General features: G+C 43.3%; 1 protein-coding gene across 2 annotated transcripts in view; it reads right to left on the reverse strand.

The window, feature by feature from the left end:
* specc1 (sperm antigen with calponin homology and coiled-coil domains 1) overlaps window positions 1-24,179 on the reverse strand; it is a 96,935-nt gene extending 72,756 nt beyond the window's left edge. The window contains exons 1-2 of one of the 2 annotated variants that reach the window (XM_062988201.1): window positions 23,978-24,179; window positions 23,645-23,780 (exon numbers count right to left, since the gene is read on the reverse strand). In XM_062988201.1, coding sequence (XP_062844271.1) covers window positions 23,645-23,780; window positions 23,978-24,151 — 310 coding nt within the window. In that variant the 5' untranslated portion in view covers window positions 24,152-24,179. Of the gene's footprint in view, window positions 1-18,768; window positions 19,040-23,644; window positions 23,781-23,977 lie in introns of those variants that run through there. The other variant, XM_062988202.1, reaches the window with a different exon arrangement.
* Between the last annotated feature and the right edge of the window lie 1,568 nt (window positions 24,180-25,747).

The raw sequence follows: 25,747 nt of genomic DNA on the forward strand, positions 1-25,747 counted from the left end.
CAGGGTTTGGCAGAGTCCAGGAAAATTCTTTAGTCAGCTTCCCCGGAATCATTGGGCGCAAAGCAGCAATACACCCCTGACGTCCTGCCAGTCTACTGCAGGGCCTCGACCACCTTACTTCCCCTAGAAACAAATTGTCTGTGTAGATGCCTGACTGGCTCTAATTCAACCCTAATCCTAAACCCTTAACCCTAGCCCTAAACCCTTACCATAAACCTTAACCCTAAACCCTAAACCCTTACCCTAAACCCTAACCTTAAACCCTAACTCTTACCCTAAACCCTAACCTTAATCCGAAACCCATTCCATGAAGCTCTCTACACACTGTTCTTGAGCTAATCTAAAGCCCACATGAAGTTTGGAGATCTGTAGCGATTGACTCTGCAGAAAGTTCTTGACCTCTGCGCACTATGCGCCTCAGCATCCGCTGACCCCGCTTTGTCATTTTACATGGCTACCACTTCGTGGCCGAGTTGCTGTCGTTCCCAATCGCTTCCACTTTGTTATAATACCACCGACAGTCGACTGTGGAATATTTAGTAGCGAGGAAATTTCACGACTGGATTTGTTGCACTGGTGGCATCCTATCACGATACCACGCTGAAATTCACTGAGCTCCTGAGAGTGACCCGTTCTGTCACAAATGTTTTTAGAAGCAGTCTGCATGCCTAGGTGCTTGATTTTATACACCTGTAGCCATGGAAGTGATTGGAACACCTGGGTGAGTGAATACTTATGGCAGTATAGTGAACATGAGCTGACAAACTGTCAAGCTAATACAGCACTGTACTCATAGTCAGATTTGGCAGCCTTTTCGGTCGTCCCTTGCGCAATTTTGCTCTGTCATCAGGTCTCATTCAATATCCCTATATTCTCTAAATTTCAGGTTTTTCAAAGGGACGGCAGCCAAAATCAGCTTGGCTCCATCTCAAATACTCCAGCATTGCTTGTCAGAATGATGTTTCATCATGAGAATGTTGCAGCATCACAGTCGCTGGAGTCTTGCAGGAATTTTTATGGCACCTATGAGTCTGGAGATTAGACTCCCTCCAAGCCATGATGATCTCTGACTAGACCCAGAGGATCTGCCGAGATTCAAACCTGGCTCAGCAATAGTGGTGAGGGTCACTTAAGTGGCACAGAGGTCCAGTAGGTTTGAGGTCTTGAGCTCTGCATACCCAGCAGTTGCTACCAACCTGGCCGGACGTCCGGCTGACACAGTGGGTGAGTCTGAAAACCTAGTGAGCTGCCTTGGTGCCTAGCTGGGGGCAGCTTAATTGACTGACAGGCAGATTATTTAGACGCACTGCTTAGACAGCGATTACATCATCGGCTGTCCCTGTCCACCGCCGCTTTGTTAGCTTACTAAGCTAACAGAGTTAGCCTCAGCCTGTTAGTACCTCCCTCTGTGTACCAAAAACTCCAAAATTCCTTTATGTAGAGAGCTCACTAGGTTTTCAGACAGACCCAATGTGTCGTATCTGAGGGAGGGAAGGTCAGATGGGGTTTCTCTGCACTGGTGGTGGTGGATTCACATAGAGCATAGCGTGACTCTCCATACATTATCCGGCTCTGGGGGAGAACCCCACTGTTGGTCAGTGAAAAGAAGTGGCCAGCGACTACACCGATGTAAGTTTGTGGCCAGAACTGCAGTGATAGCGGCAACGGAATTGATTGGTAGTAAAAAAAAATGCAACAAATAAATAATTGGAACTGCATAATTGAAGGAGGTTTGTAATCACTTCTCCTAATTATTAAGATCATGGGACCTCCTGAACCATCTTGGTTAGAGTTGAGGTCCTTTCCTGGCACCAATGAACACAATGCAGTAACACACCCCAGACAAGATGTCAACCCATCACATGGACCACCATCCCCCTATCAGACACAGCCAATCATGTTTGTATGTAGACGCCCGACCGACTGATGGCACAGCTGGCGATTCAAACCCTGGATCACAGCGGTAGTAGGCTAGCATGGTTAAAATCAATCATACCTTCATATTCTAGCATGACTGTACCACAGTACCCTGTAGAGACATGTCTGGATCGACTTCATGCAGCCTTGAACTCAACCCCAACGATGAATTACAACGTTGACTGAACATCAAGACGTCTTGCCCAAAATCAGACAGACACTCTGAAATGTCTTTACAAGCTGCCTCACAAGAGCTCATTGACCATATTATTACCCGTAAATTCGGATTAGGATACGTACAATCTACGAGCTCAGCCAGGTGTCCACATACTTTTGTCCATGTAGTGTATTATCAGTGTATTAACAGCCTTTGATTCCTTACTTTGACTGCCCATTCATTCCTTATATACACACCAGCGAATGTAAGGCTTATGGCTGAGGTTGAAACACTTGCTTATTATGGCCATATAGCGTGACTGTTATATCTCTGCAGTTGTCACATGACTCAAGTGATTACAGTCATGGCTTCTCTTTCTACACCAGACAGCAAGCGCACCGCATCCAAACCTGAATTAAAATAGAGTGGTTGATGTTCGGGTGTGGATTAGAGCTCTGATGTAGGGTTTCGGCTGCGTGGCAGGACAATGTGGTTGTTTTAAGGTGATTATGCTCTACTTTCCTATGCTAAGTATCGGCCTCGCCGGTTATCATAATGTTGCTTTTTATATTTCGGAGACACCCTTAAAATGCTGTAATTAGACAGAGCTAAACCCATGCGGTGGTGCATCAGGCGTGGGCGAACGGGGTGAGAGTAAACTGCTTAATTACGGCGTTTACAGACACTTTTATTCATAGTGGATTTTATTCCAAGACATGAGGATTGAGAGACTTGCTTGCTGTGGCAACTTGCCACTGGTGGGGCTTGAACCTGCAACTCTCTGATCAATACTCCGGAACCTAAACTAAATTACATGAAGCATGATTTGCATATTTAGATTAATACATGCTGGACAGGAAGGCCATCCATTGCGGGGCCTTGTCCATCCCCAACCACTTTAATCAAGGATGTAGAATATTTAATTATTATTGTGGTCCGCCAATTTTTTCCAGTAATTTGTCCACTATTTTGTTTATTTAATCTTTAGAGCATGTATTTAGGTGTCAATTATGTTAGTAAAAAGTATAAACACTAGTCAGACCGCCAGTCCAACACTTGGCATTACCCACAAACCAATTAACTAATGAACAAATGTCAGAGGAATCCCAAATGGGCACAGGAGACCAGGATTACACCCAGGTTCCCGGGTCCCTGGTGCTGAAAAGTTTCTGATTGGTTCATTAAACCAAAATATGTAAATACGTACAATGAGCCAAACAGTTCATGTGGAGCATCTTAGATTCATCTCTCAAATGTAAACACTATGGTTAGATCCTTGGCCAGAAGTAGAGAGAAGGATTTGCCATGTGGACCAGCGGTGATGCTAAGTAGGTCCAGTTGCTACAGCGAGAAACTACGCCCCAGAGAACAGAAGCTTCAGCAATGATAGAGTTAGGGTTTAGGGTTAGGGTTAAGGTTAGTGTTAGGGTTAAGGTTAGTGTTAGGATTAAGGTAAGGTTAGGGTAAGGCTAGGGTTAGGGTAAGGTTAGGGTTAAAGCCAGTCAGGTGTCTACACAGGAATGATTGGCCATGTCTGAGCGGGCGTGGTCGAAGCACCTAGCCATTAGGAGGTGCACTTGTCAGCTAGCCCCGTTCCATCCAGGCTTGTTAGAACCTTGGTTCTACTTAGAGAACTGACTCCTGTTTCCACCCATTTTTATTGGAACCAAGGATGCAGTATCAAGAGGGCCTGTTCCACGTTGGTCAAATAGGGCTAAGTGTGCCCTTAGTGCTGCGTCAAAATCAGGTCTGTGGTCCAGAATATGGAAGCAGTTGTATTAAGTGCACCTTACGGTTGATACTGGTTGGTACTAAATTCCGCTGGCATATACGCCACTTGTGGATAAGACAGAGTAACCCTGTGCTACCGTATTACTGACGTGCACGTTGTAAATACCAAGGCTAGCTAATGCTATAATCTGCTAGGCAGCCAAGCCCTGAATCTGGAGGTAACACACTTAAAAATACACTGTAAGGCCAAAAATATGTAGACACCCTTTATATTTTTTGAATTTAGGTATTTCAGCCACCCCAATGCTGACAGGTGTATGATATTAGTTATATAAACCAAACAATATACTACTCAGCACAAAGAGGGGTCAATGAACACCACTGGGATGAATCAGAAGCCAGATTCTGAGCCATGCCAACCCTCACATGCCACACAAGACGCTGTTTCCTGGAAATCCTTCCTAGAACTGCATATTAATGCTCATGGTTTGGAACCGGATGTCCAACAAGCTCACGGTCCTTAATAACTCACACATCAAGTAACAAGCCAGAATAAACCATAACAGAACAGATCATTTGATTCACGATTCATGATTCAGATTCAAATGCGTGTGGAAATTGGATAGAGATCAGATACCAGAGAGCCACACAGATTCGAACCAGAACAACAAAAACTTGTGTTCCTAAATGGATCTGATCCACCACAGGTCAGCGTGTTTTTCCAGCTACAGTGCCCAGCGTGTCTCTCTTTTCCTCAAACTCGCCAGCACACCATCCAGAGCAAGGAAAAAAAAAACACACTGTTGTCCTAATGAACCCTGCTGCCATTACCAACTACTCATTCAACACTTCACCACTCTCGGAAGGTTTTTCCAACCACATTTCTACGTTTACAAAAGCCCTTGGCAGCTGAGCTTGGCATGACAAAAACGTTGAAATATTCCGGCAATGTGGGACCAGTCAGTGCAGGAGTGGCGGATCTGTTCTCATGCCTTTTTTGAACATAGAAGTGCAAAAATTTTGGGATTTGCTCCATCGTTCTGTGTGGCTTCATTCCTCAGACCAGTCTCCAGTTTTGGTCTCCAAACAGACCTAATAAGGAGCCGGTTTTGGGATTATCATTATTTAAAAAAATTAACACACTTGTAAGGAACACTACAGGGCGAAAAGTATGTGGGCAGTTCAAACTTTAAGCTGGCTGGATAGTTAGGGTTTAGGGTTAGGGTTAAGGTAAGGTTAGGGTTAAAGATAGGGTAAGGTTAGGGTTAGGGTAAGGTTAGGGTTAAAGCCAGTTAGGTGTCCACACAGACATGATTAGCCATGTCTGAGAGGGGGTGGCCGAAGAGCCTTTACATTAAGAGGTACACTTGTCAGTAAGGTTAGGGGTAAGGTTAGGGTTAAAGCCAGTTAGGTGTCTACACAGGCATGATTGGCAGTGTCTGAGGGGGGTGGCCGAAGAGCCTAGCCATTAGGAGGTGCACTTGTCAGTAAGGTTAGGGTTAAGGTTAGGGTTAAAGCCAGTTAGGTGTCTACACAGGCATGATTGGCCGTGTCTGAGGGGGGTGGCCGAAGAGCCTATCCATTAAGAGGTGCACTTGTCAGTAAGGTTAGGGTTAAGGTTAGGGTTAAAGCCAGTTAGGTGTCTACACAGGCATGATTGGTCGTGTCTGAGGGGGGTGGCCGAAGAGCCTATCCATTAGGAGGTGCACTTGTCAGTAAGGTTAAGGGTAAGGTTAGGGGTAAGGTTAGGGTTAAAGCCAGTTAGGTGTCTACACAGGCATGACTGGCCGTGTCGGAGGGGGGTGGTCGAAGAGCTTATCCATTAGGAGGTGCACTTGTCAGTAAGGTTAAGGGTAAGGTTAAGGTTAAGGTTAAAGCCAGTTAGGTGTCTACACAGGCATGATTGGCCGTGTCTGAGGGGGGTGGCCGAAGAGCCTATCCATTAGGAGGTGCACTTGTCAGCCCCTTTTAAGCAAAAACAACTCTGCTTGTTAGAACCTTGGTACTATTTAGAGAACTTGCTCCTGTTATTGGAACAAAGGATGCGTAATCAACAGGGTCTGGCTGGCCAGTTCAAGCCTGACCGCTGCAAAGTTGCCACTGTCGGGCCCCCGACCAAGGCCTCAATTACTAGAATTGCATTTGGTACAGTATACAGTCTGAGCTCTTGAGGGTTAAGGACCGTGCTCAAGGGCCCAACAGCAGCAACCTGGCAGTGGTGGGGCTTGAACCAGCAACCTTCTGATTACTAGTCCAGTACCTTAACCACTAGGCTACAGCTTGCCCATAAAATTGTCAGCTAAATGCCGCGAATGCAAGGTGGGTTGAAAGGAAATGGGTTCGATTCCTTTCTGAGTTATTTGGCACACCGGCCTGGAAAGGTTCCCCGATGTAGAACAGGGAAATGATTCACGTTTCTGAAGTGGCAGGAGGACAAAAGAGGAAGGGCTGTTTCCTGCACAGGCGGCGTTATGCCCTTAGAACGACGCAGCCCATCTCCCCCTTGCTTCCCGCAAGGAGACAGCACCAGTTGATCCCCCAATCGTGAGTCAGAGGCTAAAAGAGTGGTGGTCCGACAGTGTTATCTTAAAACCGAATGGCCTGGTTTTCAACCTAGCCAGTGCCCAGACAGGCAAGACCGTCCCTGCCTGTAAAGAGGGAGGTCAAACTCATTGCCGCTGATTGACTGTGGCCTCTGCTGTGACGGATGATCTAGAGGGCTTAGCATGTCTTTCCTATGCAGTGTAGCTCTCAGTGTGTTTTTTAATGGGGGGGAATTGGATATGACTGCACACACAAGAAAAGACGCACACAAATGTCATGCATGCACACTGTGTTGGGCTCCTCACAGCCAGACAAGACACGGATCACTTATTTACCACACACACACACACACACACACAAGATGAGGATAATAAGGTCCTAGCATTGGTCTCGCTACAGCCTGACAACACACATATCACTTCATCTATCACATTTAGATTTAGATACACACCACACACACACACACATTCAGGTACACACAAACACAGACATGACACACACACACACACATTCAGACACACACAAACACGCACATACATTCAGATATACACACACACACATTCAGATATACACACATACATTCAGATATACACACACACATTCAGATATATACACACACATACATTCAGATACACACACATACATTCAGATATACACACATACATTCAGATATACACACACATACATTCAGATATACACACACACATACATTCAGATATACACACACATACATTCACACATACACACACACATTCAGATATATACACACACATACATTCAGATACACACACATACATTCAGATACACACACATACATTCAGATATACACACATACATTCAGATATACACACACACACATTCAGATATACACACACACACACATTCAGATATACACACACATACATTCACACATACACACACACATTCAGATATACACACACATTCAGATATACACACACATTCAGATATATATACACACATACAGATATATATACACACACATTCTGATACACACACACATACATTCAGATACACACACATACATTCAGATATACACACACACATTCAGATATACACACACATACATTCACACATACACACACACATTCAGATATACACACACATTCAGATATACACACACATTCAGATATATATACACACACATTCTGATATACACATACATTCAGATATATACACACACATACATTCAGATATACACACACATACATTCACACATACACACACACATTCAGATATACACACACATTCAGATATACACACACATTCAGATATACACACACATTCAGATATATATACACACACATTCTGATATACACACACATTCAGATATATACACACACATACAGATATATATACACACACATTCTGATACACACACACATACAGTGTATCACAAAAGTGAGTACACCCCTCACATTTCTGCAAATATTTTATTATATCTTTTCATGGGACAACACTATAGAAATAAAACTTGGATATAACTTAGAGTAGTCAGTGTACAACTTGTATAGCAGTGTAGATTTACTGTCTTCTGAAAATAACTCAACACACAGCCATTAATGTCTAAATGGCTGGCAACATAAGTGAGTACACCCCACAGTGAACATGTCCAAATTGTGCCCAAAGTGTCAATATTTTGTGTGACCACCATTATTATCCAGCACTGCCTTAACCCTCCTGGGCATGGAATTCACCAGAGCTGCACATGTTGCTACTGGAATCCTCTTCCACTCCTCCATGATGACATCACGGAGCTGGTGGATGTTAGACACCTTGAACTCCTCCACCTTCCACTTGAGGATGCGCCACAGGTGCTCAATTGGGTTTAGTCCATCACCTTTACCTTCAGCTTCCTCAGCAAGGCAGTTGTCATCTTGGAGGTTGTGTTTGGGGTCGTTATCCTGTTGGAAAACTGCCATGAGGCCCAGTTTTCGAAGGGAGGGGATCATGCTCTGTTTCAGAATGTCACAGTACATGTTGGAATTCATGTTTCCCTCAATGAACTGCAGCTCCCCAGTGCCAGCAACACTCATGCAGCCCAAGACCATGATGCTACCACCACCATGCTTGACTGTAGGCAAGATACAGTTGTCTTGGTACTTCTCACCAGGGCGCCGCCACACATGCTGGACACCATCTGAGCCAAACAAGTTTATCTTGGTCTCGTCAGACCACAGGGCATTCCAGTAATCCATGTTCTTGGACTGCTTGTTTTCAGCAATCTGTTTGCTGGCTTTCTTGTGCGTCAGCTTCCTTCTGGGATGACGACCATGCAGACTGAGTTGATGCAGTGTGCGGTGTATGGTCTTAGCACTGACAGGCTGACCTCCCACGTCTTCAACCTCTGCAGCAATGCTGGCAGCACTCATGTGTCTATTTTTTAAAGCCAACCTCTGGATATGACGCCGAACACGTGGACTCAACTTCTTTGGTCGACCCTGGCGAAGCCTGTTCCGAGTGGAACCTGTCCTGGAAAACCGCTGTATGACCTTGGCCACCATGCTGTAGCTCAGTTTCAGGGTGTTAGCAATCTTCTTATAGCCCAGGCCATCTTTGTGGAGAGCAACAATTCTATTTCTCACATCCTCAGAGAGTTCTTTGCCATGAGGTGCCATGTTGAATATCCAGTGGCCAGTATGAGAGAATTGTACCCAAAACACCAAATTTAACAGCCCTGCTCCCCATTTACACCTGGGACCTTGACACATGACACCAGGGAGGGACAACGACACATTTGGGCACAATTTGGACATGTTCACTGTGGGGTGTACTCACTTATGTTGCCAGCTATTTAGACATTAATGGCTGTGTGTTGAGTTATTTTCAGAAGACAGTAAATCTACACTGCTATACAAGCTGTATACTGACTACTCTAAGTTATATCCAAGTTTCATGTCTATAGTGTTGTCCCATGAAAAGATATAATGAAATATTTGCAGAAATGTGAGGGGTGTACTCACTTTTGTGATACACTGTACATTCAGATACACACACATACATTCAGATATACACACACACATTCAGATATACACACACATACATTCACACATACACACACACATTCAGATATACACACACATTCAGATATACACACACACACATTCTGATATACACACACATTCAGATATATACACACACATACATTCAGATACACACACATACATTCAGATATACACACATTCAGATATACACACACACATACATTCAGATATACACACACATACATTCAGATGTACACACACATTCAGATACACACACACACATTCAGATATACACTCACATACATTCAGATATACACACACATTCAGATACACACACACACATTCAGATATACACACACATACATTCAGATATACACACACATACATTGACACACACATTCAGATATACACACATTCAGATACACACACAACGTACATTCAGATATACACACACATACATACAGATACACACACACATACATTCAGATATACACACACACACACATTAAGATACACACACACATACATTCAGACACACACAGAAATGGGACACACATACATTTAGGCGCACACACACACAGACATGGGACACACACACATCCACACACCCTGAATATGATGCTAAGGTCCTGGTACTGGACTCCCCACAGCCAGACGAGACACAGATCAGTTATTTTCCACACACACACACACACGTGTTAATTTTGACAGCAAATTTTGATTTAGTTTTAGTCATAGTCTTTTGACTAAAATGTCATTTAGTTTTAGTCGTAATTTAGTCATCTGAATTGTTTTAGTTTTAGTCTAGTTTTAGTCGACTAATTATCATAAGACTTTAGTCGACTAAATCTACAGTCAATTCAGTCGACTAAAATACATATTTGTTTGTTTATTAGGATTTTAACGTCATGTTTTTACACATTGGTTACATTCATGACAGGAACGGTAGTTACTCATTACACAAGTTTATTTGATTCACAAGGTTATATCGAACACAGTCATGGACAAATTTAGTATCTTCAATTCACCTCACTTGCACGTCTTTGGACTGTGGGAGGAAACCGGAGCACCCGGAGGAAACTCACGCAGACACGATGAGAACATGCAAACTCCACACAGAAAGGACCCGGACCGCCCTCCCTGGGGTTCGAACCCAGGACCTTCTTGCTGTGAGGTAACAGTGCTACCCACTTAGCCACCGTGCCGCCCTAAAATAAATATAAAGGGTGTAAAATGTAAATGCTTTTTTATCACTTCCCTTAAATTATTTAAGTCATTATATACACTTACACAAAATGAAACATTTTTAACCAGTTATGGAATATTATTAATGTTTGAATGTGCAATACACACAAAAACAGATTTAACTTATTTCAAACAACATCTTTTTTTACCTGACCTTGCTTATTCAGCATAACAATAACAAAATATTAATGACCAGTAGGCCTGCTCTGCCTGAAAAATATATGCATTGTTCATAACAAATTGCATATTACATTCTTTATAAAACTGGGTACCGTAAAAGCAGCTGTGCCATTATGTTGCCATTATACTGCCAGCGGATCGTCACCCCACATGGTTTACACATCGTCTTGTTTTTCACGACATCAAATGACAAATGTGTCCATATATCGGCTCTCATCTCTCTCCCTGTTGACATTGTGGAGTTAACCTGGTTCCATGAGTAAAGAAAGTTCACAGGCTAGTCTGGTCTTCCCGGGTTTAGATCAAATGTGTGCGAGTGTGCTCTTACCGCGGTACCGCAAAAGATTAGTACTGATTGGATGGCTAATTGGCTTGTCCCGCAAAATTGCCTGCATCCAAGCTATTGCTTAATGCTCTTTTACAAAATAAAAGTAAACAAGCCTAGTGCAGCATTGTAGTAAAAATGAAGTGAGATAATTACAGTTTCACTTTGAACTTTATATTCAAAGAACATAATTCTGTTTAATGCAGTGATACACTAAAAATGAACAAAAATCTCCACTCACAAGTGGTGTAGCAGCTTAACTTGAATATAAAAAAACAAATAAGTTACTTAACAGCATTACAGTAAAACCTGAATACCAAAATAAAATGGAAAGTCACTCTTTTGTTATGAAGGAAAGCCAGTTCTTAAAGTGCTTGTATTGTGACAATGGTTTGATGGACGGGTCTACGCAAAGTGAGTGTGTTTTGACCCTTTGGGGCTTCCATAGTGCATGGGATAGCGTGCTCGTCTCTGGCTGTCCGCTATTCGGAACAGAATAAGTTAATAAAGTGTTTTGCTCCCGACAATTTGTGAATATACCGTGTATTTTATTTATTTATTAAGCGAGTGCATCACTACGACGCTCGATTACATAACTAAGCCAATCAGAGTGCTTGATACTGAGATGTCGTTCAGTCTTGTAACGCGTAAACTCGTAAAAGCTGTATGTTATGGTCCTGAAGTTTTCATACTCGGATTAAAAGTTATTGTTTTGTAAACCGGAGTGATCCTCGACTCACAAACCATATAAACAGTAAAATTCTACAGTAATGAACGCAGCTCTGCTCCTACCGCCTCGTGAAACGCTCGCATTACAGACATTACACTTCACTGTTGGACTCGTTTCACTTTCCAATTTAAAGTATTTCCACACAGCGGACATGCTGACGTAAAACAAAAGATCGGGTTATGATCGGCATTAGTAAAGCCGATTTCCGATCAGTTAAAAATGCCTTGATCGGCCCCGATCCCGATCTGCGAGATCGGATCGGGACATCCCTAATACACACACATACATTCAGATACACACACACATACATTCAGATACACGCACACATACATTCAGATACATGCACACATACATTCAGATACACACACACATACATTCAGATACACACACACATACATTCAGATACACACACATACATTCAGATACACACACACATACATTCAGATATATACACACACATACATTCAGATACATGCACACATACATTCAGATACACACACACATACATTCAGATACACACACACATACATTCAGATACACACACATACATTCAGATACACACACACATACATTCAGATACATGCACACATACATTCAGATACATGCACACATACATTCAGATACACACACATACATTTAGATACACACACATACATTCAGATACACACACATACATTCAGATATACACACACATACATTCAGATACACACACACATACATTCAGATACACACACATACATTTAGATACACACACATACATTCAGATACACACACATACATTCAGATATACACACATACATTCAGATACATGCACACATACATTCAGATATACACACATACATTCAGATACACACACACATACATTCAGATACACACACATACATTCAGATACACACACATACATTCAGATACACACACATACATTCAGATACATGCACACATACATTCAGATACACACACACATACATTCAGATATACACACACACATACATTCAGATACACACACATACATTCAGATACACACACATACATTCAGATATACACACACACATACATTCAGATACACACACATACATTCAGATAAACGCACACATACATACAGATACATACACACACACATTCAGATACACACACACATACATTCAGATACACACACATACATTCAGATACACACACATACATTCAGATACACACACATACATTCAGATGTACACACACACATACATTCAGATACACACACATACATTCAGATATACACACACACATACATTCAGATACACACACATACATTCAGATACACACACATACATTCAGATACACACACATACATTCAGATACACACACATACATTCAGATACACACACATACATTCAGACACTCGCACACATACATTCAGATACACACACACATACATTCAGATACACACACACATACATTCAGATACACACACACATACATTCAGATATACACACACATACATTCAGATATACACACACACATACATTCAGATACACACACATACATTCAGATACACGCGCACACATACATTCAGATACACACACACATACATTCAGACACGCGCACACATACATTCAGATACACACACACATACATTCAGACACTCGCACACATACATTCAGATACACACACACATACATTCAGATACACACACACATACATTCAGATACACACACACATACATTCAGATATACACACACATACATTCAGATATACACACACACATACATTCAGATACACACACATACATTCAGATACACGCGCACACATACATTCAGATACACACACATACATTCAGATACACACACATACATTCAGATACACACACATACATTCAGATATACACACACACATACATTCAGATACACGCGCACACATACATTCAGATACACACACACATACATTCAGACACTCGCACACATACATTCAGATACACACACACATACATTCAGATACACACACACATACATTCAGATACACACACACATACATTCAGATATACACACACATACATTCAGATATACACACACACATACATTCAGATACACACACATACATTCAGATACACGCGCACACATACATTCAGATACACACACACATACATTCAGACACTCGCACACATACATTCAGATACACACACACATACATTCAGATACACACACACATACATTCAGATACACACACACATACATTCAGATATACACACACATACATTCAGATACACACACATACATTCAGATACACGCGCACACATACATTCAGATACACACACACATACATTCAGACACTCGCACACATACATTCAGATACACACACACATACATTCAGACACTCGCACACATACATTCAGATACACACACACATACATTCAGATACACACACACATACATTCAGATACACACACACATACATTCAGATATACACACATACATTCAGATACACACACATACATTCAGATACACACACACATACATTCAGATACACACACACATACATTCAGATACACACACATACATTCAGATACACACACATACATTCAGATATACACACACATACATTCAGATACACACACACACATACATTCAGATACACACACACATACATTCAGATATACACACATACATTCAGATACACACACATACATTCAGATACACACACACATACATTCAGATACACACACACATACATTCAGATACACACACACATACATTCAGATATACACACATACATTCAGATACACACACATACATTCAGATAAACGCACACATACATTCAGATACACACACATACATTCAGATACACACACATACATTCAGATAAACGCACACATACATTCAGATACACACACATACATTCAGATACACACACATACATTCAGATACACACACATACATTCAGATACACACACATACATTCAGATAAACGCACACATACATTCAGATACACACACACATACATTCAGATATACACACACACATACATTCAGATATACACACACACACATTCAGATATACACATACATTCAGATATACACACACACACACATTCAGATACACACACATACATTCAGATATACACACACACATACATTCAGATATACACACACACACATTCAGATATACACACACACACACACACTCAGACACACACACAAACACACACAGAAATGGGACACGCACATACATTTAGGCACACACACAGACATGGGACACACACACATCCACACACCCTGTATATGATGCTATGGTCCTGGTACTGGACTCCCCACAGTCAGACGAGACACAGATCAGTTTATTTACCACACACACACACACACACACACACACACACACACACACACACCGGGGGATAATAAGGTCCTAGCATTGGTCTCCCTACATCCAGACAACACACAGATCACCTCATTTATTACATTCAGACACACACACACACAGATAAATACACACACACAAACACACACATTCATTCACACACACACACGCAAACAGAAAACTTCATTTCTCATATTATCACACTCACATACACACACAGGACACAGACATTCAAAGCGCATAAGATGCAACACAAACACACACTGTATGTAATGCTAAGGTCCTGGCACTGGACTCCCCACACAGATCACTTTATTTACCCCCCCCCCCCCCCCCCCCCTCCACACACACACACACACACACACACACACACACACACACACACACAAGGCTTCATTTTTAGCCAGTCTTTCATTACACTAGATTCCCACACACACCCACGCATCTGAAAATCCCTTCATCAGCACTCAGCACTTTCAGCAGTCGGTACATGCAGGAGGCATCCAGTCTTACTAACTACCCCCCTAACACACACAAACACACACACACACACACAAACAAACAAAAGAGCAAATAAAGCATAAAAAAGTTCAAGTGCTTAATATGCAAATCTATCATTGGGGTCGTCTCAAAGGGCCACAGTCTTTATCTGATGAGATTAGAGTGGGGTTATTTTTTTAGGGAGGGTCTCACTAGGGTGGAAACAAACTCAGTTTGAATTGTAAGAGCAAAGTAGAAGCAAAGTGACGCCACTCGAAGCAACTGTCAACTCTGGTCCCACTGTGGTTTACAAGATGTAATGTAAAGCCTCCACAAGGGGCATACAAGTTCTTAAGTATTTAATTATTATTCCAATATTATTAGTAGTAATTAGTATTAATCAAACACTGAAGCAGCATCTACCAGCTCAATAGCAACACTTATCTACATACATATGCAAGAAATTAAGGGATTTCACCATCTACAGTCCATAACATTATTAAAAGATATAACAAGCGTGGAAAAAATCTCTATGTAAAGAGCAAGGCTAGAAACTGATACTGAAGCACTGTCTACCAGCTCACAAACAACATTTCTCCACATACACGTACAACAAATTAAGGCATTTCACCATCTACAGTCCATAATATTATTAAAAGATATAAAGTGCATAGATAAATCTCTACATAAAAGACAAGGCTAAAACCAATACTGACTTAGCATTTACCAGCTCAAGAACAACATTTCTTCACATTTCACCATCTACAGTCCATAACATTATTAAAGGATATACACTGACTAGGCATAACATTATGACCACTGACAGGTGAAGTGAATAACACTGACTGTTAGTGTAAGGGCCAAATTGTGATGACTCGACGACTGGGTCAGAGAATCTCCAAAACTGCACCTCTTGTGGGGTGTTCCGGGTCTGCAGTGGTCAGTATCTATCAAAAGTGGTCCTAGAAAGGAACAGTGGTAAACCGGCGACAGGGTCATGGGCGGCCAAGGCTAAGTGATGCACGTGGGGAGCGAAGGTCCGATCCAACAGACGAGCTACTGTAGCTCAAATTGCTAAAGAAGTTAATACTGGTTTTGATAAAAAGGTGTCAGAATACACAGAGCATCACAGTTGCATGGCTGTTTTGGCAGCAAAAGGGGGACCAACACAATACAAGGAAGGTGGTCATAATGTTATGCCTGATCGGTATAAAAATCTACATAAAGAGCAAGGCTGAAATCCAATACCAGCTCAAGAACAACATTTCTCTACATACAATTACAAGAAATTAAGGGATTTTACCATCTACAGTGCATAACGTTATTAAAAGATACTAAGTGTATGAAAAAATCTCTATGTAAAGAGCAAGGCTGAAATCCAATAATGAAGCAGTCTACCAGCTTAAGAACAACATTTCTCAACATATAACTGCTAGGAATAAAGAATTTCACCATCTACAGTCCATAAACTTAGTAAAAGATATCAAGTGTATAGATCAATCTCTACATAAAAGGCAAGGCTAAATGTACAAGTACAAGAAATTAAGGCATTTCTCCATCTACAGTCCATAACATTATTAAAAGATACAAAGTGTATGGAAACATCAAGGCTAAAACCCAATACTGACGTACCATCTACCAGCTCAAGAACAACATTTCTTCATATAAAATTGGAAGGAATACAGGGATTTCACCATCTACAGTCCATCATTAAAAGATATAACAAGTGTGGAAAAATCTCTATGTAAAGAGCGAGGTTAGAAACTGATACTGAACCACCTACCACAAGAACAACATTTCTACACATATAACTGCAAGAAATTATGAGTTTTTACTACCTACAGTCCATAAAATTAGTAAAAGATTGAAATCCAATACTGAAGCGCTGTCTACCAGCTTAACAACATTTTTTCATTTACAATTACATGGAATTAATGGATTTCACCATCTACAGTACATAACATTATCAAAAGATACAGGGTGTACGTATCTGTATGTGAAGAGCAAAGCTGGACACCAATACTGATGCACCAACTACCAGCACACAAACAACATTTCTCCAGATAGAATTATGAGAAATTAAGGCATTTCTCCATCTACAGTCCATAACGTTATCAAAAGATACAAAGTGTACGTATCTGTATGTAAAGAGCAAGGCTGGACACCAATACTGATGCACCAACTACCAGCTCAAGAACAATATTTCTCAAACTACAATTACTAGGAATTAATGGATTTCACCATCTACAGTGCATAAAATTATTAAAAGATTGAAAGTGTACGTACCTCTATGTAAAGAGCAAGGCTGGACACCAATACTGAAGCGTCGTCTACCAGCTCAAGAACAACATTTCCCCACATACAATTCCAAGGAATTAAGGCATTTCTCCATCTACAGTCCATGACATTATCAAAAGATACAAAGTGTACGTAAACATAAAGGCTAAAACCAATACTGACGTACCATCTACCAGCTCAAGAACAACATTTCTCCACATACACGTACAAGGAATTAATGGATTTCACCATCTACAGGCCATAATATTGTTAAAATACATACAAGGTATCGAATCTCTATGTAAAAAGCAAGGGTAAAACCAATGCTGAAGCACCGTCTACCAGCTCAAGTACAAAACAACATTTCTCCACATACAATTGTAAGGAACTGATGGATTCCACCCTCTACAGTCCACAATATTATTAAAAGATATATAAAAATAGTATATATGATAAATAAAGAATATGGAAACATCTCTACACAAGGTTCAAAGCTAAAAACCAATAAGCATCCCAGGCAGTCTTTATATTTATGACCTCACAAATGCTTTTTTTTTTTACCAAATGGGCACAAATTCCTAGAGATACACTCCAACATGTTGTGATAAGTCATTCCGGGGATGCTATAGCCAGTGGGGTTAGTATATCTAAATGCCCTTGATTTTGGAATGCAATGTCCAACAAGCGCATGGTCAGGTGTCCACATACTTCTGCCGATATGTACATGTCTGTACATAAAATGAGACGGATTATTCATATAGAGGTGCACGTGGATATAATGCCACACACACACACACACACACACACACGGAGTAAACAGAAGAGACGTGTACGCAGTTCGTTCATCAGACCTGACTCGGGCTCCTCGGCTCGGGCTGCGTGGTTCCCCATGGCTTTGTTCCCGACCGCCGCTAATCCATCAGAGCGCGAACCAGCTGCCGGGGAGTCGAACCGAACCCACGCTATCAGACAGTGCTGGCGTTATTGTTCCGTTTCCTCTGTCTTGTGTGGCTGTCAGCGAGCAGCATTCTCACAGGCTGTCCTGGATCCGGTCTAACACTCGCGCATTTTCTCTCTCTCTCTCTCTCTCTCTCTCTCAGCAGGGACATGGTGAGGCTGCGGCTGTTGCGTTAGACTAGCAGGCTGGGATACACGGGGGCGTGGCTTTACTCTGTCAAAGTCCCACACATGCAGTCTGTCCGTCCTCTTCCTCGTTTTACATAAATCGTACCGTACGCCTTTCAATCAGGGGTCGCTTCTTTCACACCAGCAAGCGGTGGATTCTCACAGATAGCCATCGTACCTTACAGCCTATTGGTTAAGGTACTGGACCTGTAATCCACTAAGAATGTCGCTGGTTCAATCCCCACCACTGCCAGGACGCTGCAGGACCATGGTTTTGTATTAGCTTTGAGTCCAACTGCTAGACTGGTCGGCCTGCGTCGTCGTCCAGTCCAGACCTGTCTAAATAAGTAGTGTGGGAAGATGTATTCGAGGGCAGTTGTAGCCTAGCGGGTTAAGGTACTGGATTAGTAATCGAAAGGTCATTGGTTGAAGTCCCACCATGGCCAGGTTGCCACTGTTGGGCCATTGAGCAAGGCCCTTAACACTCAATCGCTTAGACTGTATACTGGCCAAGGCATCTGCTAAATGCCGAAAATGTAAATGTACCTCATACTGTGAATTCGACTTTCCCTCCCTCAGACACGGCCAACTATCTGTCGGCTGCCCGGTCAGGTCGATAGCTCAGGCACTCAGCAACAGCTTATACTAATCTAGGTTAATATTACTAGCAGTGAACTGCACCACCCCAACACTCCAAATTTGATAGCTCTCTTTCGCAACACTTCTGCTCTTAGACCCTAGCTGCATGTCGGGCATCCCATGTGGGGTCCCGACACCAAGAAACAACAATTCAGCAAGGATCTACCTGGGGGGGATAGCGGGAGAATCCGCTAGCACACCAGTGTCGAGATTCTGAGCTCCCGGGTTCGCATCTTGGCTCTGCTTCCGATCGGCTGGGTGCCGTCTAGCAGGCATAATTCGGCATACAGTCAACTGGGTGGGAAAGACCGGACTATGGGGTGGTTACCCAGGGTGTCTGTTCAGAAAGTGGAGGAGCGCAGAGATTGGGGCGTGGCTCTTCATACGTGAAGCGGGATAATCCACAAGCGCGCCAGCGTCAAGATTCTGAGCTCCCGGCTCTGCTTCCGGTTGGCTGGGCGCCCTCTAGAAGGTACAACTGGCCTCCAGTCTGCTGGGTGGGAAAGACCGGACTAAGGGTTGGGATTATCAATGCTGTGTAAGGACCTCGGTTGCTCAGGGCTCCTGTACAGAAAGTGGAGGAGCGCAGATATCAGGGCGTGGCTCTTCGAGATAATCCGGTAGCACCCCAGCGTCCAGATTCTGAGCTCCCAGGTTCGAATCTGGGCTCTGCTTCCGGTCGGCTGGGTGCCCCCTAGCAGACATAATCGGCCTCCTGTCTGCTGGGTGGGAAAGACCGGACTAAGGAGTGGGTTTATCAATGCAGTGTAAGGACTGTACAGAAAGTGGAGGAGCGCAGAGATCGGGGCGTGGCTCTTAGTACGTGAAACTGACCTCATACGCCAGGGGAATATACACCCTCCTTGGACGCCATCGGGGTCCAAACGTGTCTGTACGTAGATGCCCAACTGGCCGATGGCATCTCTAGGGATTCGAGCTCTGGATCATAGGAATAGTGGGTTGGCATTGAGGGTTAGGGGCCTTGCTCAAGGGCCCAACAGTAACAACCAGCGATCTCCTGATTACCAGTACAGTACCTTCCTACCCTGCTTTTCCCTTCTCTTTCATTCCTCTGTGCCCGTTCTTGCCAGTCGGCTCCTTGTTTAATCCAATCGAGCGCGTACAGTTAAGAAAGTGCGTCCTCTTTTTTTGGATCGCTTGCAGCGCATGTCCCGTCTTATTCCCTTAACAAACGCAGCCCTGTAAAAATAACCCCTGTGAGCAAACGTGCGCTGTTCTCTTCCATCCGAGTACAATGGGCATCGCTCAACGTTTCAGAAATGTCTGGACGGGTTCCACGGTAAACAAAGCGAGTAATTAATGGCGACCGAGTCATGCCTTTCGCACTTCCAGCTTATTAATCAGGCTAGACGAAAGAAGCAGGATGAGGCTCTGTTTGCTTAAGCCCTTTCATTAAAAGCAGAACAGCGATATGGCCAAAAGTATGTGGACATGTGATTCGTCTAGACTTGGCTCACATTGAATGACTCCAAGAATTTGAACCGTATGTGTCCATTACATTAATTCCATTGGACAAATTATATTAGTCTACCAAGATTAGCATTAATCTCTCAGACCAGCCCTTAGGGAACATGTTCCACCAAGGGGTGCTTAATCAGTTGTAATAATATGGCCAAAAGTATGTGGACACCTAACCATAAGCTTATTAAGACATTTAAGCCAACAATAAAGGTTATATACCGATCACCCTTGTTTCTACACTCACTGTCCATTTTATCAGCTCCACTTACCATATAGAAGCACTTTGTAGTTCTACAATTACTGACTGTAGTCCATCTGTTTCTCTACATACTTTTTTAACCTCCTTGTACTGTTCTTCAACGGTCAGGACCCCCACAGGACCACCACAGAGCAGATATTATTTAGGTGGTGGATCATTCTCAGCACTGCACTGAAACTGACATGGTGCTGGTGTGCTAGTGTGTGTTGTGCTGGAATGAGTGGATCAGACACAGCAGTCAGACACTCTGACTTTACGTCTACAAGGTGGACCAACTAGGTAGGAGTGTCTAATAGAGTGGACAGTGAGTGGACTCGGTATTTAGACTCCAGCAGTGCTGCTGTGTCTGATCCACTCATACCAGCACAACACACACTAACACACCACCACCATGTCAGTGTCAGTGCAGAGCTGAGAATGATCCACCACCTAAATGTGGGGACATGGACTACAGTCAGTAATTGTAGAACTACAAAGTGCTTCTATATGGTAAGTGGAGCTGATAAAATGAACAGTGAGTGTAGAAACAAGGAGGTGGTTTTAATGTTATGTACAGTTATGTATCAGTACGCTTCCCCTCTAAAATACTAAACCCTAAGATTGTTCAGACTGAATTGGAACCATGACTGTAACATATACAAGAACTGACACATACAAACCCCCTTTTAATTGAACACAATTGAACTTTTATGGAACATTTGGAATATAAGTGCACCAACATCGAAGCCTTCCTGTTTCCTTTCTGTTTCTGTGTGTTAATATTGCACACTGAATCGAATTACACGTGAAGACTCGCTTCCATCACCACCCACTAACGATCCCACTCGCTTTTAATGGACGAAAGGCTTCTGTCAAACACAGCTGCAGTAAAAGACAAAGTAAATGTACCACACACTGTTTAATGACAGACATGATCGCTTATAATGAAGAGATGGGTCCCTCTAGTGGTCGTGAGCTGAAAGTGGGGAGACTTTTGAAGACGGATAAACACGAGAGGTGATTCTTAGACCTCTTAGACAATCAGGTCCATAGAAGAATAATGCCTTTATTTGTCATATACACTATATTGCCAAAAGCATTCGCTCGTCTGCCTTCACACGCATGTGAACTTGAGTGACATCCCATAATAACATTAATCCATAGGGTTTGATATGATGTCGACCCACCCTTTGCAGCTATAACAGCTTCGACTGTTCTGGGACGGCTTTCCACAAGGTTTAGGAGTGTGTTTCAGAAGCGCATTTGTGAGGTCATCCTAAATTCATCCTAAAGGTGTTCTATCGGGTTGAGGTCAGGATTCAAGTTCTTCCACACTAAACTCGCTCATCCACGTCTTTATGGAGCTTGCTTTGTGCACTGGTGCGCAGTCATGTTGGAACAGGAAGGGGCCATCCCCAAACTGTTCCCACAAAGTTGGGAGCATGAAATTGTCCAAAATCTCTTGGTACGCTGAAGCATTGAGAGTTCCTTTCACTGGAACTGAGGGGCCGAGCCCAACTCCTGAAAAACGACCCCACACCATAATCCCCCCACCACCAAACTTTACACTCGGCACAATGCAGTCAGACGAGTACCGTTCTCCTGGCAACCGCCAAACCCAGACCCGTCCAGACGGAGAAGCGTGATTCGTCACTCCAGAGAACACATCTCCACCGCTCTAGAGTCCAGTGGCGGCGTGCTTTACACCACTGCATCCGACGCTTTGCATCGCGCTTGGTGATGTGAGGCTTGGATGCAGCTGCTCAGCCATGAAGACCCATCCCATGAAGCTCTCTACACACTGTTCTTGAGCTGATCTGAAGGTCACATGAAGTTTGGAGGTCTGCAGCGACTGACTCTGCAGAAAATTGGCGACCTCTGCGCACTATGCATTTTACGTGGCTACCACCTCCTGGCTGAGTTGCTGTTGTTCCCAATCGCTTCCACTTTGTTATAATAGCACTGACAGTCGACTGTGGGATATTTAGTAGCGAGGAAATTTCACGACTGGACTTGTTGCACAGGTGGCATCCTATCACGGTACCACGCTGGAATTCACTGAGCTCCTGAGAGCGACCCAAGCAGTCTGCATGCCTAGGTGCTTGGTTTTATACACCTGTGGCCATGGAAGTGATTGGAACACCTGAATTCAATGATTTGGATGGGTGAGTGAATACTTTTGGCAATATAGTGTATACGTGTATGTGTGTGTGTGTGTACTCGTCACTTGCTTTCTCTCATACCCGTCAGGCTGCGTGGTCTGTTCTCAGCCAGCTCTGAAATGGCCCCGGTGGTGACGGTCTTCTTTAAGCGAGACGCTGGAGCTGCTGGTCCTGGAGCGGGTTTGGCCAGGGCGTCGTCGCTGCTCGCCCGCTTGAGCTGCACACACGCGATCAGTATACGGCTCATTATGAATGCGCGCTCACCTACACCTATATTGTACATACATTAATTGATTTAGCAGCGATAAGACATAGCAGTCTGTGTGTACTAGTATAAGTGTAGCAGGTGCAGCAGTGTTGTTAGGATTCTGCTATGACCTATAGTGCACTTGTGTGTGTTGTGAGTGTCGTTACCCGGCTGAGTCGTAGATCAGAAGCGATGGTGCTGGACGACCTGGACGTCCTTATCGTCGCTGCGCTGCTGTTGCTCAGGGTGGCGGTAGTATGGCAGATCGAGGACGGCAGCCGTCCCCGGTCCGGGGCTCCCGTCTTGGGCGGCGCCACCTTGGTGGTGCCCCCTTTAAACATCGTTCCTTGCGTTTACAGGCTTTCCGTCCTCAGGCTGTGGAAATACAGAATGACGAAGCTATAAGACGCTATTTTAAACACCTCACTGTCACTGCTGGACTAAGAATAGTCCACCAACCAAACACATCCAGCCAACAGCGCCCCGTGGGCAGCATCCTGTGACCACTGATGAAGGTCTAGAAGATGACTAGGAGGAAGATAACTAGGCAGGAGTGGACAGTGAGTGGACACAGTGATTAAAAACTCCAGGAGTGCTGCTGTGTCTGATCCACTCATACCAGCACAACACACACTAACACACCACCATGTCAGTGTCACTGCAGTGCTGAATGATCCACCACCTAAGTAATACCTGCTCTGTGGGGGTCCTGACCAATGAAGAACAGAGTAAAAGGAAGTAAAAGTATGCCGAGAAACAGATGGACTACAGTCAGTAATTGTAGAACTACGGTAAGTGCAGCTGATAAAATGAACAGTGTGTAGAAACCAGGAGGTGGTTTTAATGTTATGGCTGATCTGTGTATATGTAGGGAGTCCCCCCCCCCCACACACAGTCGAAGCTAACAAAAGGTTAACCAGCCATCGCCCACAACACAGAATTTGGGGTTGAGTTTGGGTAACGTGGCAAAACCATCAGTCCCCATGTAGCGCACAAGAAGCTGTGGCTGAGCTATACTGGGACACCAAGTCATCGCTTTCTATTCCGAGTACTTGTTTAGCAAGTGGCTAAAGAAGAAGAAACGCTGCAATGTTACAATTACAAACGTTCGTCTATGTGTGGATTGGCAAAATTATGTAGACGCCCTGCTAATTATCAGGTTCGGGTGTTTCAGCAAAACCCATTGCTTGCATGACTGTGTCTCTGTGAACAAAGATCAGGTCCATAAAGACACAGAGTTTTGAGAAGTCGGAACTGGGATGCAGTGGCCTAAACCAGCCTTTTGTTGCACCACGGACAGATTTCATAAAAGATATAATTTCACGGACTATAGATGATAGCTGGGATTTATTGCCACGTCTGAAAGTTTCCGTTTCATATAAAGTTGATAATGTTTTTAGAGGGCGGGGTGTGGCTTGGTACTCCCATCATTTCTTTTATTACATAAGGTGTTCACGGACTATAGAGTAAGTATAGGATGAAAAATCAGTGTGAGCTTTATTCGCTGCAACGAGACGCTGCTCCCACCTAGTGGTGATTGGAGACAATAACACCCGAAGAGTGTTGAAAATGTAATGGCTCTTGTGGCGTCTCTAATCATTCGTTCTTTCTGTGCGGCCTGGTAATAAATGACCCACGGACCGGTACCACTGGCCTAAAGTGGTCCAAAAAAGGAGCAGGGTCATGGGTGGCCAAGGCTCATTAATGCACCTGGGGAGCGAAGGCTGGCCCGTGTGGTCTGATCCAACAGAAGTTAATGCTGGTTCTGATAGAAAGGTGTCAGGATACACAGTGCATCGCAGTTTGTTACGTATGGGGCTGCATAGCCGCAGACCAGTCAGGGTGCCCCTGCTGACCCCTGTCCACCACCATGACGTGATTTTGTCTCTGTGAACAAAAACCAGGTCCATAAAGACATAAAAGCCGGAACTGGGATG

The sequence above is a fragment of the Trichomycterus rosablanca genome, chromosome 26 (assembly GCF_030014385.1).
Source record: "Trichomycterus rosablanca isolate fTriRos1 chromosome 26, fTriRos1.hap1, whole genome shotgun sequence".
NCBI lineage: Eukaryota > Metazoa > Chordata > Actinopteri > Siluriformes > Trichomycteridae > Trichomycterus > Trichomycterus rosablanca.